This window comes from Mytilus galloprovincialis, chromosome 2, assembly GCF_965363235.1.
Source record: "Mytilus galloprovincialis chromosome 2, xbMytGall1.hap1.1, whole genome shotgun sequence".
Taxonomy (NCBI): Eukaryota; Metazoa; Mollusca; class Bivalvia; order Mytilida; family Mytilidae; genus Mytilus; species Mytilus galloprovincialis.
The window spans coordinates 42093682-42108310 of record NC_134839.1 but is presented as its reverse complement, the minus strand read 5'-3'; the positions used below and the strand labels follow the sequence as shown (position 1 = coordinate 42108310).

The following is a 14629-nucleotide window of genomic DNA, read 5'->3' as shown; positions in this document are numbered from 1 at the left end:
TCCTCCTCCTCCTCCTCCTCCTCCTCCTCTCAACACTACATCATCATCATCATCATCATCATCATCATCATCATCATCATCATCATCATCATCATCATCATCATCATCATCATCATCATCATCATCATCATCATCATTCATCATCATCATCATCATCATCATCATCATCATCATCATCATCATCATCATCATCAAAACATGATTTGCCTTACATGCATGCTCATATGCATCATACTTAGTATTTGTTTATTTATTTATATTGCATTTTGAAGAAAAGGCTATAATTTCGCAAATTAATTAAGTTTAAATTATACAAATAGCAAACATAGCAGCATGAAAACAGTCTAAAATATAATTTTTGTGTATATGTTTACACTAGGCATAATACAAACAACTATATCCAGTAGGCAGTACTTCTGTGTTGACTTGAATTATCATTGATATGTTCATAATTATGAATTAACTGTTAACAAAAACTTTAAATGTTTAAAATACAAAGGCTTTTCTACATCAGGAAAATATTACCTTAGTTTTATTTGGCAAAACTTTGAGAAATATTTGGTCATCAATACTCTTTAACTTCGTACTTATTTGGCCTTTTTAACATTTTTGTTATTCGACCGTCACTGATGAGTCTTTTGTAGACGAACCGCGCGTTTGGCGTAAATATAAAATTTCAATCCTGGTATTTATGATGAGTTTATTATGAACATTATTTCATATTTATAACATTCATTAGAGCTAATATAGTTATCAACTGTAAATATCGTTCTCTGTAATAGTTAGAATAACATTATTATTGAGATAATAAAAGGGTCAGAATAATTATGTTCATTTCTTCAAATACCAACAGTGAACGAATTAATGTCTATGATTAATAAATACGGTGAAACTACGGCAATATGTACCCATTCTGTATTTCAGAGTGTCCTTTTATGATAATCAAAATTTTTTGAACAAAATAGAAAATCTATATATCAAAATAAAAGTGTGGTATGTATGTGTATATAGAGAATATAATTCCCTTTCTTCATTATTAAGTATGAGCGTAAGTATGGGAAAAGAATTACATTCATTTTTCATAATTAATACACATCAAATCCAACAATTTCATTGGTGGGAAACGCTTTGTTTATTCAAAATGATCAAATTAAAATATGAACTTCATTGATTGTTTGACTGTTTGTTTATTTTTCTGTCCATTTTAGGTCCAAAAGAGGACAAATAATAAAAAAAAAAAAATCATTAGACACGTTATGCAATAGATTTACTTTACTGGATAAAAAAATCAGTATTTTAAAAAGCTCATTTTTTGTAGCATATCATATATACCGTCAAGAAGAAATGACGGTATATATGATATGCTACGAAAAATGAGTTTTTTAACATCTCGCCTACCGATGCATGAAAGAATTCTTAACGTGCATTGCTTTCTCCCAACAAGTCACAAGATTTAATTCCCTATTGATAAAGATGTAATTTTATAAATCCTTCACAACAATACTAATAAATGCAGTATAACTATTAATTATTTTTTAATAAACTGTTTTATGTTGTGCAATACTAAAAGTGGCTTTTTAGCTTGAGACTGCTATTGACAGATTTAGTTGTAATACTTGTATCGTAAATTATTTATGTATCTATGTATCACAAAGCTTGGAGGTTTTTCAGATAATCAAAATAAAACACAAAAAAAAAAAACAATGGCTCACGTTCCTGTCTATGTAATAATTGAAGCATTTTGTTAAAAAAATAAGCATTTTATAAAATGCATATAAATTTTCTGGCATTTATTTAGGAAGTACCCGTAACGTGCATATCCTTGAATATCAAAATAACGAAATTAAGTCATTCAAGGTCGATGCAGAACAAGGATTTTTAATCTACTGTGGATTCACTACTGTGTGAGGGTACCAACTTTCAAGGATTGAGGAAACTTTGTATTTTCGTTGATATTTGATTTCGTAGTACTAATGGGAAGTGCATACAGACCTTTATAAAATTTGTTCTTTATTGAACATTTAGATTCGTGGTTCACCTGTAATCACGAAATCAACTAAAATAAGCATCCCACGAATTTTAATGAGTCCATAGTGTATACTGTTCAAATAAGCTAATTGTTCAAATAGAGTAATTATCCTCAGATTGTTCATGAGACGATTCAAGTTCCTGATCCAAAGACTCCTCAACAGCATTGATCCTTACATTTCCTTTGGCAATTGGCACATCCTCATACAAAATATTGATGGCCATTCCTGGTGGGAGTAATTCGGTTTCTGAATCACTATCATTATTACTTGACGATTCATTCCTACCATTTGGGATTTCTAATTTCCCACTATTGGTTTCAGGAGAAACGTGTTTGTTGCTCCTTTCTTCGCTTCCTTCAAAATTTGAAATAAAGAGGAAAGAACCATTACTTTGGTCGAACAAAACCTCAAGTGATGATTTCCCATTCTTTGCTTCAGTTGATTTCTCTGCAGTGTTATGTTCTTTATTTTTACTCCTGATTTTGAAGGATTTTTCATCGTCGTCACATGAAACTTCAAATGCATCGGATCCATTCGGTGTTTCTGCTGAATCTTTATTTGGAATTTCTTTCTTTTTCTGGACGAAAGAGTATCCAAACTTCTTTCTGTTAAGCCTGTTTCCCTCTTTTATTTTAAGTTTATCATTGTCGGTTTCATAATTTGTCATACTTGAGCTTTTCTCCATTTCAGCATTTAAGCATATCTTATGTTCTTGTATCTGCTCTTCGCCATTCACTAAGACCTTTAGTTTTTGTTTTTTACTGTCATCAGTTTTGATTTCAGGCTTCTGTGGTATCTCTGGTTTCCTTTGGTATCTTTTTTCCGTTTCTGGTATCCTTGGCTTTTGCCTTTCTGGCGTGTTTTGCTGTTGATCTTTTGAATTTGTTTCAGCATTGGAACTCTTTGTTTGGTTGTTTACTTCGTCACTTTTTTGTTTCGTAGCATTAGGGCTTTCAATATGCAAGTTTGCTTCTGACAAATGAGAATATGTTGGGTCCATGACTTCAGCCCTTGACTTTAGAAAACACGCGTTATCGTATTCGGTATCCTCCATATCGACTGTCACATGGTTATACGGATTTGAATCATCTTCATCATTCCCCAAATGCGATTTTGCTCGATTGTGATGAACCATATCATACGATTGTCGTTGAGGAATTATCTTTTTAGATTTCGAAGACTGAGAACAGTTTTCAGTGTTCTTTTCAATATTGCAGTAACCATAACTTTTACGATCGGACTCACAAGATCCTTCGTTAACGTATACATTATCTGGTGCTGTTGCAAACATATGTTCCCCTTGGTCAGTGCTCGTAGTATCATTATTGTTCTTTTTGCTGAATAATAAATAAACAAATAAGACACATGTTTAATCAATTTGAATTTCCTTATTATTATTTTAGATGAGATTTTATTACACAAAACTCTAAAAAAAAAAAAAATGAAGAAGTATTAAAACAGGGAAAGAAAATGCCATGAGGATAGTAAAAACTTTTGTGTCGGGGGAAAAATAGACAGCACCATGTCCAAAAGTTAGACGATGAAAGACAAAATACTACTTTAAAAAATCAAAGAATGCGCTTTAATAAATCCATTAGATAAGATGTTATTTGATGTGTCACCTGATCAACAAGTGAAACCGGTCGTGTAGCTCTTGACAAGCAATGCTACGAGGATAAAGATGTCTTAATGGAGGAATATTATAATAAAGTAAACCAAATACAGTAATATATAAATAAAGATGTAAAGACACCCACGAAGTCTGATTTTTTGTATATAAAAATGACAGTTAAACGCTAAATTTGTCCAAATTGTGAAATTAACAAGACGCATAATTGGCAATTTAGCCAATGCTCCGTTCCGAATTCATTGCTTTGTATTTAGATATAGATGTGGTATGAGTGCCAGTGAAACAAATTTGACCTATATGTGTTAATTTTTATACGTTGTGACTTTGATGGAGATTGTTCTCATTGGCACTCATACCTAATTTTCTTATGTAATCATGGATGATTTATGACGAGAGGTATTCTATGGCGTCTTAACTTAGAACAGAAATAAAAAAAAAACATTTTTTTTTCTGAAATAGATAAAGAAAATGTTTAATGAGTGCCAATGAGACATCTCCGCATCCAAGTCCCAATTTGTAGAGGTAAACCATTATAGGTCAAAGTACGGTCTATAACACAGAGCCTTGGCTCACACCGAACATCAAGCTCTAAAAGGTCTCAAAATTACTAGTGTAAATCCATATAAACAGGAAAACCAACGGTCTAAACTACATAAAAAAAAAACGAGAAACACTCAAGAACCACAAACGACAACCACTGAAAATCACATTCCTTACTTAGGAAAGATACAGTACAAATCTGAAGAAAAAAAGATAACCTGGACATTTTACGCAGAATATATTGTTTGATACATCAAGGGATAAGACATTTTGTGAACATTTCAATTATGTTGAATGAAAAATTATGATGTATTTTCCTTTTTTATTAACACATAATTTTATTTTTGTAAGCAAAAATCTCACCACAAATACTTATACTTAATCAAAGACTTTGGCTAGCTTTATTTTGATCTGTGTTATCCAACCAACGGTTTGGATAAATGACAAAATGAGGTCTGAACATATAACATTGGCATATGTCTAATGGGGTTGCCTATCTTTTCTCTGAACTATTTCTTTGGAAACCAGCTTTGATTTAAAAAAAAAACAAGGTAAAATATTTTAACTCAATTTATCCTGCTTAATAATGTCTCAAAATTACACCGTAAAAGATATTTGCCCAGAGCTATAGACTATGTGATGGAAAATGTACCTTAATTGGTTTATAAATAGATATGATTTATGTTTTTTAATATTGTATAAATTGTTTTGCCGTGTAATTATTTCACCCGTCAAGATTATTTCTGCTGTAATGAATTTATTTTTTATGTGATGTTAAGATACATATAAGTATGAAGATAACATGGGTGTTATTATTCGTTTTTAACCAAGAGGTTGCATCTATAAGGAAAACGAAGTCGGCGACTCTGTCCCGTTTCACATCTTTGAATATATAAAGCTGGGGCCATTCTTTTTTGTTTTTGTTTGGTAAGGCAGAAGTTCTTTGACTTCATTGACATACAAGTCAAGAATAAAACAAAAATGATATTTATCAAATTTGTGAATCTTTTGTATAGCTTTAATCTTCCTACTTGAAACAAATTAAATTGTTTTTCTTGAAGAAATTCAGAATCAAATAATTCATAGTAATATCTATAATACTAAAATTACGAGGTCCAATTTGTCAGCCGTCATCACGTAAAAACGACGAATCAAAGAATTCAACTTTATATATAACTAATATAGTACAAAGGTGTAGATTAAAAATTACACCACTCCAGGCCCTTTTGTTTTCCACGTAATTAATATTGCCAATAATTAAGAAAATCCGGATCGAGTCCGATACCGATACCAATAGTATATTCACCTGTTACCTATTACCTTATCTGTACGTTCCGCATCTGACAGGCGCACCAACAAACGGTGTATTCAGGATTAATATGCTATATACACGGGTCATAATCACACCTGACGTAAAACAGCGAATCAAAGATTTCAACTTTATTTATAACTAATATAGGACAATTCTGTTGATTAAAAAATACTCCATTCCAGGACCTTTTGTTTTCCAAATAATTAATATTACCAATAATTGATAAGTTCCAGTTCGACGGGTTCAAACAGAAAGATTTGAAAGCAGAGAAAACTGTGTATCTTATAATCGACATGACTTTATCAGATGACAATACTCATACTAAAATAAGGCTTGCGCATAATTATATACTTTAATTTGGTGACGGACCCGCGATATCACGGGTGTGTTCTAGTATAAATTAAAAACGTATGTTCCAAATTAGAATGATTTTTTTATGGCTTAGAAAAAGAGAAAACTATGTTATCAAAGTAGTTAAAAATGTGTGTAAGAAATTAGAATATTATTTTGTGTGGAGGTAAATTAATAATTTTCCAAGTTTATTTATTTTAATATGTAGATTCCTTTAATAAATATTTGAATAAATTATATCGTATAATACCTTGGTTGGGTGCTGCGTTTTGAAACAAAGCAACCAATGGAAAATACTAAGGATGCTGTCATAAATCCTGCTGAAAAAAACATTAACTTGGAATCTACAAAAGAAAAAGGATATTTATATTTATAAAACAGTTGACGTAGCGTGAACTTGGAGAGTTGTAAGAAATATTACACTAATATATTTGTATACTATAATAATTAAACCGTCAGTAATTTGTATATAACAGGCGTTCAAGGTTTTTTCACGATTAAAAGCTTTAATTCATATCTCTTCTTATGTATGTGTCATCTGATGTAAGATGGTGAACTAAATTTGTCTGATAATTTTTTTCCCCCAAAATTTAGTCTATGATGTGGGAATGATATGCGACGAAATACGACAAAATGCTTCTAGTGCATCCAATAACAGACATTAAAACCATGAAACGAGATTCAGTTATTCAATGGTCGGCGTCGATACAATGCCTTTCACTTAAAACGTGTATAAACCAGGGGTATATCAAAGAACGTCATGTCCTTTTACAAAATGAAATTATCGGAAGATACACAGACCTTGTTGATAAATATTCCGTATCAACTTCACAAATACAACACGGTCATCTTAAAGTATAGATTCTAGGTACTGACGTTGTTTATTATCTTAATAACGTGTCATAGAATTATTGTATGTGTCTTCGTAAACTATTACTTTTTCTGTTTAGTCAATTTTGGTAATACTTATTTGATGTGGGTAGGTGTTTATACATCCGGTCATTATGGACAAAAACAGAAAAAGAAAAAAAGACAAGCTTGGTCAGATAATGTAATTTATGAAACAAAAAAGAGATTAATTCCATTGGTAATAAAATAAAACAGAACCCTAATAATAATCATTTAAAACAAAAAATATTTTTTTCTATGTAAAAATCTTAAAAAGATGGTAAAGCTAAAGAAAATTGAATATAAAGAAAAAATATTTGCTTCACTGTCGGATAATAGTGGTAAAAGTGCAAAAGAATATTGGAACATTCTAAAATCATTTATAAAAAAGAGAACAGATGAAACGCAGGATATCCCTGAAATATTAAAAGAAGAAGACAAACTGATCAAACACTTTATAGATCAAGGAAATCCAACTAAAATTAATACTACCTTCCAAAGGGACATAGACAATAAACTTAAGAATAAAGAAAATAATATTATAGAAAATTTAGAAACAGATAAACCATTCAGTTTCTCAGAAATACAAAAAAGTTATAAATGGACTAAAATTAGGGAAAGTTGCTGGTCCTGATAGAATTATAAATGAAGTTATAAAATATTCTAACTCATTTATGATTAAAAAATATGTAAAATTATTTAATCTTATCTTATAAACAGGGAAATACCCTAAAACATGGAGAAACTCATTTTTAGTCCCATTACATAAATCTTGAGATAAAAATGATCCCAAAAACTACAGAGGAGTCTCTATGATTAATTGTCTTGCAAACATATTTAATGCAACTCTAAATCCATAGGCTTACTAAAATTATAGATGAACAATTAAGTAACAGCCAATTTTGTTTTAGAGAGAAACACAGAACTGCAGATAGCATTTTTATATTAAAATCTCTAATTAATAAGTATTTACATAAAAACAAAAAGAAATTTGATGCTTGTTTTGTAGATTTAAGAAAGGCATTTGACTCTGTATGGAGAGATGCTCTTTTGTACAAACTTTATAATATGGGGGTTGGAAAGAAACTTTTTAACATTATAAAACATCAATATGATGACACTGGGTTTTCTATTAAATACAAAAACATGGTAACTGATATGTTTATTATTACAAGAGGGGTTAAACAAGGTGATCCACTGAGTCCTACGTTATTTGATATATTCATTAATGACATCACAGAGGTCTTTGAAAATGACTTGTGTTATCCTCTAAAATTATAGACTCAAAACTCAGTTGCCTGCTTTTTGCAGATGACTTGTTAATTTTTTCAGAAACTAAAACAGGGCTACAGAATAGTCTCAATAATTTACCTTTATACTGTGATGAATGGCAAATAGAATTGAATATTAAAAAGACAAAATCTATGATATTTAATAGGACATGCTCTAAACTAGAAAAAAAAATTTAAATTTAAAAAACAGTAGCATTGATAAGTATATCAGAATACTCATTTTTAGGCTTATTAATTAAATGCAGTGGCAAGATGTCTGATAGTACTAAAGAACTTGTCAAAAAAGCCCAACAAGCTTTATTGGGGTTGAAAGCTTACACAAAGTCTTTGAATAATTTACCAGTCAAAGTGGCATGCCACCTCTTTGATTCCCTCATAAAACCAATAATGATATATAACTCTGAAGTAACGTATTTAAACACATATATATCTGTTTTTAGAGCAGAAAAACAGAGCTTTAAATTCTGGAAAAGAAGTAGATATTTTAAGTTTTGCAGAAAAAAGTCCAATTGAAAAATTACACTTGAAATTTTGTAAACTTTTACTAGGAACTAGAAAGAATGCATCTAATCTTGCAACGAGAGCTGAATTGGGGAGACTCCCTATAGAATTTAATATTAAAACACAAACTTTATTATATTTAAAGAGATTTGAAAGCTGCAAGTTAAATCCTCCTTTGAAAGAAGCTTACACGCTTAGTAAAAACTTATACACAGAAGGAGTATACTCCTGGTTTATCTATGTAAAAACTATTTTAAGTGAACTTAATTTAGATATAGCACAAATTCAACTAAATACTAAATACAGAAAAATAAATGATTCATTTAAAGTTTAATTAAAAACAAGCTCTAAAAACTACTTTGAAAATTTGATACAAAATAAGATGCAAAACATCGATGAAAAAGGTAAACTTTATTTATATAAGAACCTTAAACAAAATTTATGTTTTGAAGACTATTTAAGAACATCAAACTTTACTTATAGAAAATTAATAACAAAACTAAGAATAAGTGACCATAATTTAAATATAGAAAAAGGCAGACATTGTAATATTCCTAGAGAGCAGAGATTATGCCTTATATGTAAAACATTAGAAAACGAAAAACATTTTATATTAGATTGTAAATTAAATAGGGAACTAAGAAACAACTTTTTTTAACAATTTGGATTTTAATTTTCCTGTTCAAGATTTATCTGATGAAGAAAATACCATCACACGTAAATAAATTGGGGTCCTACATCAAAAGGTCATCAGAACTGAGGACAGGGGACACTGGAATATTTACTGTAAATGAATGATTGTGTATATATATTATATATGTGAATTATAGTTATGTTGTTTTCTTATTTTGTAAAATAAAAGTTTATATGGTAATAAATATTTGAATTGAATTTGAATTGATTATGTTATTTTGCTATAGTGGATTTTTATGTTCTTGTCTTTTGTTTTTGCTAATGTCCTTTGTCTATATGCTTTTATGTTTTTCGTTATTTTTTTATATTTGTTTGATTTCATAGTGAATAAGATTATAACACAATATTGACTGCTTTGTAACTGTTTTAAAGATTTTTACCTATTATATCTGTTTGTTTTGTTCATACATGATTGTCAATATAATGGAATTGACTGCGACAAGTGATGGGTTTAGCTAGCAATAAAACCAGGTTTAATCCACCCTTTCTACATAAGAAAATGCCTATACCAAGTCAGGAATATGACAGTTGGTAACCATTTGTTTGATGTGTTTGAGCTTTTGATTTTGCCATTTCGTTAAAGACTTTCAGTTTAGAAATTTCCTGGCAGTGCGGTATTTTTGTTATTTTACTTTTTACATAATTACCCGGAGTACGGTAAATTACGGATTTTTTTCACATCTTTGTTTTCAGAACAACAAAATTTTTAATGCTTTAATAATCTTTGTCGTACATAAATTACATATAGTTTGACCGAATAACAAAAAGTTTTTATTGATTGATATAAATCAACCCTACCATTTGTTACCATATCATCATATTGTAAACCTTCATAAAAATATAGAGTATTTGTTACCATTTCCACAGATTTTCCTCTTTATCTGACCTTACACGAGCGATAATTATCTTAGCAGAGCAATCTGAATTATCTGATTTCAACCGGTCTGAAATTTCAGGGATTTTACGAATTCACTTATAACAAATGCAATGCAATAAATTATATTAATACTGTGTACATACTTTCTGTTTCGCAATGACGTGTGGCATCAGTTGTTGTTGCATCAGTGTCAGAAATATCTGTAACAGGAATACGTTAGCATTGAGGCTATACATTAAATTAAATCATAGAATAGTTTGGTGTTGCATAACTACGCATCTAGTTAGCAGTCTACACTAACCAGTAAATAACACAAACATTTTGTGCTCTTACTTTTTTGTTGGTCTAAAAATAATCTTTTTCTACCTTCCCAACGCTACAAGGTATGGGTAGGCAACATCAAACAAGAATTTGTTAAAGGTGGCTTGAGGAGTTAAGATCAGTAGTCAGCACTCCCCCTTGACACTATTTGCGGGTATAGTGATAGGCCGTCTGAAAGGGACGATAAATGGCTGACCCGAGTTAAGAGAGAGAGAGAGAGAGAGAGAGAGAGAGAGAGAGAGAGAGAGAGAGAGAGAGAGCAATATCTTTTGCACGTTAAAGACACCCTTGTAGATTTTGAAAAAAGAGCAGCCTAATGCCGCTACAAGGCCGCACTCGTACCCGCAAAGTGGAGAGCAACTTATAAGTTTGAGTGTTTGGTTTGGGCCGGTATGTGTTATCTCTCTGTATATCCTACGTCATTCTTTTCTTTTAATATTGTCTACTTGGGATCCATTACTGTAACAATTAATCACTGATAGTAAGACGTGAATCCCAAGGAAAATGTTCATTTTCTAACAATATATTTCTAATCCCTTTTACATCCCGACTTCAAAAATGGGGTTAAGAACTCACCCTCCAATAAGAAATTTAATGTAAAAAATATTTTGTTTCTTTTAAAATCTTTTGACAAGACGATACATTGTTGGTAATGGATAGATATCTGAGATTAATCCTCAATACACCTCAATTGTTTGATACTTATCTTTAATTCCGGAATATGAGATTTATCCGTAAACTATATACTTCTATTTTTGTCATACTTCTATAATACTTTATCACAATTTATTTATTTGTCTCACTTATCCCCGTCACTCAACTGAAAACTCTTTGAAACTATTTAATTTCACATACAGGTATATTGATGATGTTCCTTCCATTAACAATCCACACTGTTGTGATTTGATCCCTTCAGAACTTGAGATAACATAATTAACAGATACAGCTCCATACGCCTCGTTTCTAGACATTGACCTCGAATTTGACATGCAACTGTCATACAAATAAGAGGTTAAGCTAGATATATAGCAATGTTTAACCCATCTTTGTTTGGAAATTAGTCCGTACCAAGTCAGGAATATGGTAGTTGTTTTTCCCCTGTTCCGTTGATTGATATAGCGTTTTGTTTTGTAGGTTTTTGTTGATTTCTACTTTTTAGGTTTGCCTTAGTGATCGGGTTTTTTTGTTATACTTTTTTTTACATTAAGGTAATGCATTCAAAAGTTTCTGTCAATGTGCATCGATCACTTAGTTTTGGGGTAACATATGTCTCTTATGTATGGAGAATTTCTATTTAAAACCTGGCCGAGATGGACGAAAGGCTCGAAAATGGTAAGCATTATTTGCCGCTTCTCTGTTTCGCACGCTGTAATTAGGAATAAAGAATAGGACGAAAGATACAGAGGGACAGTCAAACTCATAAATCAAAAATAAACTGACAACGCATGGATAAAAATAAAAAAGACATACAGAAAAACAATAGCACAAATGACACAACATAGAAAACCAAAGAATAAGCAACACGAACCCCACCAAAGACTAGGGGTGATCTCAGATGCTCTTGAAGGGTAAGCAGATCCTGCTCCACATGTGGCACCCGTCGTGTTGCTTATGTGATAACAAATCCGGTAAACAGTCTAATTCGGTAGGTCAAATCCATGAAAGGTAAGGGGATTGTAGTTACGACGTTAGGAACATATCCGATATCATTTGTGAAACTGTTATTCCATAACGGTCAACCAACTCGTGATCTTAAGATCCCATGACCTATTAAATGAAAAATAATAAAAAACAAGACACTCGACTTCGGCAGAAACATGTACAGACAGCGCAATATAAATGTATTATTACGTCAGCGATACAACAATGCACATCGTTCTGAAATAGTGCAAATTCGTATAAATCAATGATTTCCAGTCAAGAAAATGAATAAAGACATAAAAGTACTTACAGGTGATCATTAAGATTAGCCTGAGCAAACTCATTAACAACGCCATAATTATTTTTTCAAATGAGAATATACGGAAATATTTGAGACTAGAACAATTTTCATATTTTTTATAACAAATGAATATATTTCCTGTCAAAATGAAAAAAATAGATACACAGCACACGTCTGCTCTTTTAAAAGTGTATTTAATGACTAATATTTAGAGTATACTTGTTTTTGATTCAGTAAAAATGCACTTTTAGTAATTATTCAAAAGAATGTCATAATCTGCGAAAAATCCAAAAATGGATGTATTATAACAAAATTTATGAAACGTCGAAACTGGTGTTCATAATTCGCACTAAATAACATTTGCTGAAAAGATATATTGTAAATTCAAATAAAATACGACAACGTATGTGATAGGCATGAATTATGTCACAACCGTCTTTCAAATATCGATTTTACATATTTATATATATCTGACAGTTCTCGATTCAAATTATACTTCATTGACAGAAAATGCATGGACTCTTTTCATTTGTAATATCTTATCAAAAAAAGAAATTTCATATAAAAAAGCGTAACAACAAAATAGCTCTTCTCAATGAAGAGTATCACAGCTCGGTAAAAATGTAAAAAATATAAACAAAGCAGCTAATCTAATGTTAAAACTTCAATCAATATAAAACAAACAAAATATCAACAAAGACAAACAAAATGGCATATAGACACTGTTCAGACAAAGCATATAAGCATAAATGAAAGACGTGCATACAAAACATTACCATAGCGCAATGACACATAGACATGGCGGGATGTATAAACACCGAGCCACGCCAAATTGATACTACACAAAACGACTAAAATGTAAAGGTTAAAAATATACAAAGCCAATAAACAAAACACTATGTAACATGATCAAGATGATTAACAACGTCAATACTTTAGTACAAAGCATCTATACTTCAAGACCATCATGCATTTATTTTATTTATACGAACGTTGTCTTGGTATCTTCCAATGAACTTTTCAAGAGAAAGGACGAAACGCTCTTTGACATATTCTCGATTCGTTAACTTTTGCTTCGACACTTGGACGTTTTACAAAGTCTGAGTAGCAGCTACAAGATCTAAAATATTGAATGATTAGTGAAATGCATATCTCATATTCTGGTGAAGTTGGTATATTGCTGCGAAGATGGGGAAATATTTATAATTCCAAAATTAAAACGTCTCGTTTGTCGAAGTTTCGAGTACTGAGATTACCGCTTGTGTCAAATTCGAGGTAATCGTCTTGAAATAAGGCGGATAAAGCCATATCTACTGTTTCTGTAATTTCTTGTTCTCGAGTATATAATTACGGAACCAAATAAGAAAAGTCTGCTTTGTTAATTAGAAAACAGCATAAATATATTTGAATGCGAAATTGAATTATTTGGATTTTTTTTTTATCTTCTTGTGTAAAAGAAGAGACAGACAAGGAGAGGCGCACAGTAAGTTCCCATAGAAATGCCGATAATTTGTTGAAAAAGTGTACCTATAAAACACACATATATTGTCAACTCTAGCATAGTTATCACTTGTACCTCGGTTCGATGTATCATATTTGTTGTAGCAAATTCATTGTTGGAACTCGGTTTTCTGACTAGTGGTTTTTTTAAAGCTAGCATATTTACATAAAACGTTTAAACGTTCCATATTTTCAACAGTCAATCGACTGATACGTCTTCATCATATTTTGCAATGTAAATTGAAAGAATACGTCAAACACTTCTTCAGTGTAAAATTGACAAATCGGAACAACCATATCAAAAACGTATGAATGGCCATCGTAGTGACTTTGACTGTAAGCCAGACCTGCCACTAAGTCGACATTTGAGATAACTCGAAGGCAGATAGGAACCGACTGACTATCATCATCATTCACCTTAATGCTTTGTGGTTCAGAGAGAGGAGAGTTTTACTCGGGAAAGATTCTGGATACAAAAGTTGAAAATGTTGACACCAAATGGGACCAACTCAAACAAAGCAGCACCTGATTTTGTTAGTTAATTTTGAAATATATAACTTTGCACTCCCGCCGGTTGTTATATCTAGTTCACAAGGTTTTAGAATACAAAAATCATTATATTTTGAACATTTGTTTCTAATATATTGGTATTACGATCAAGACTATTGAATGGTCACTTAAATTTTCTACAAACGTTGGTCGGTGTTTTATTTGTATGATGGCTAATTATTCTGAAAATTATAGGTATTGAT

The 14629-nt window shown here is 31.1% G+C and overlaps 1 protein-coding gene across 1 annotated transcript; it reads right to left on the bottom strand.

Moving 5' to 3' along the window:
- Positions 1 to 682: 682 nt before the first annotated feature.
- On the bottom strand, positions 683 to 12507 carry LOC143063624 (uncharacterized). The gene is made up of 4 exons (XM_076235853.1): positions 12387 to 12507; positions 10258 to 10314; positions 6114 to 6207; positions 683 to 3367 (listed from the first exon to the last, which is right to left on the bottom strand). Exons 1-4 carry the CDS (start codon positions 12430 to 12432, stop codon positions 2122 to 2124), a joined length of 1443 nt encoding a protein of 480 aa, XP_076091968.1. The 5' UTR covers positions 12433 to 12507; the 3' UTR covers positions 683 to 2121.
- Positions 12508 to 14629: the final 2122 nt, after the last annotated feature.

What these genes read in the sequence shown, in the direction of transcription:
- LOC143063624 (XM_076235853.1), bottom strand. Translation starts at nt 12,432, where the DNA reads ATGGCGTTGTTAATGAGTTTGCTCAGGCTAATCTTAATGATCACCT. An exon ending in ACGTCATTGCGAAACAGAAA is followed by an intron (nt 6,208 to 10,257) that starts GTATGTACACAG and finishes TTTCTTTTGTAG; the next exon opens with ATTCCAAGTTAATGTTTTTT. An exon ending in AAACGCAGCACCCAACCAAG is followed by an intron (nt 3,368 to 6,113) that starts GTATTATACGAT and finishes TTTATTATTCAG; the next exon opens with CAAAAAGAACAATAATGATA.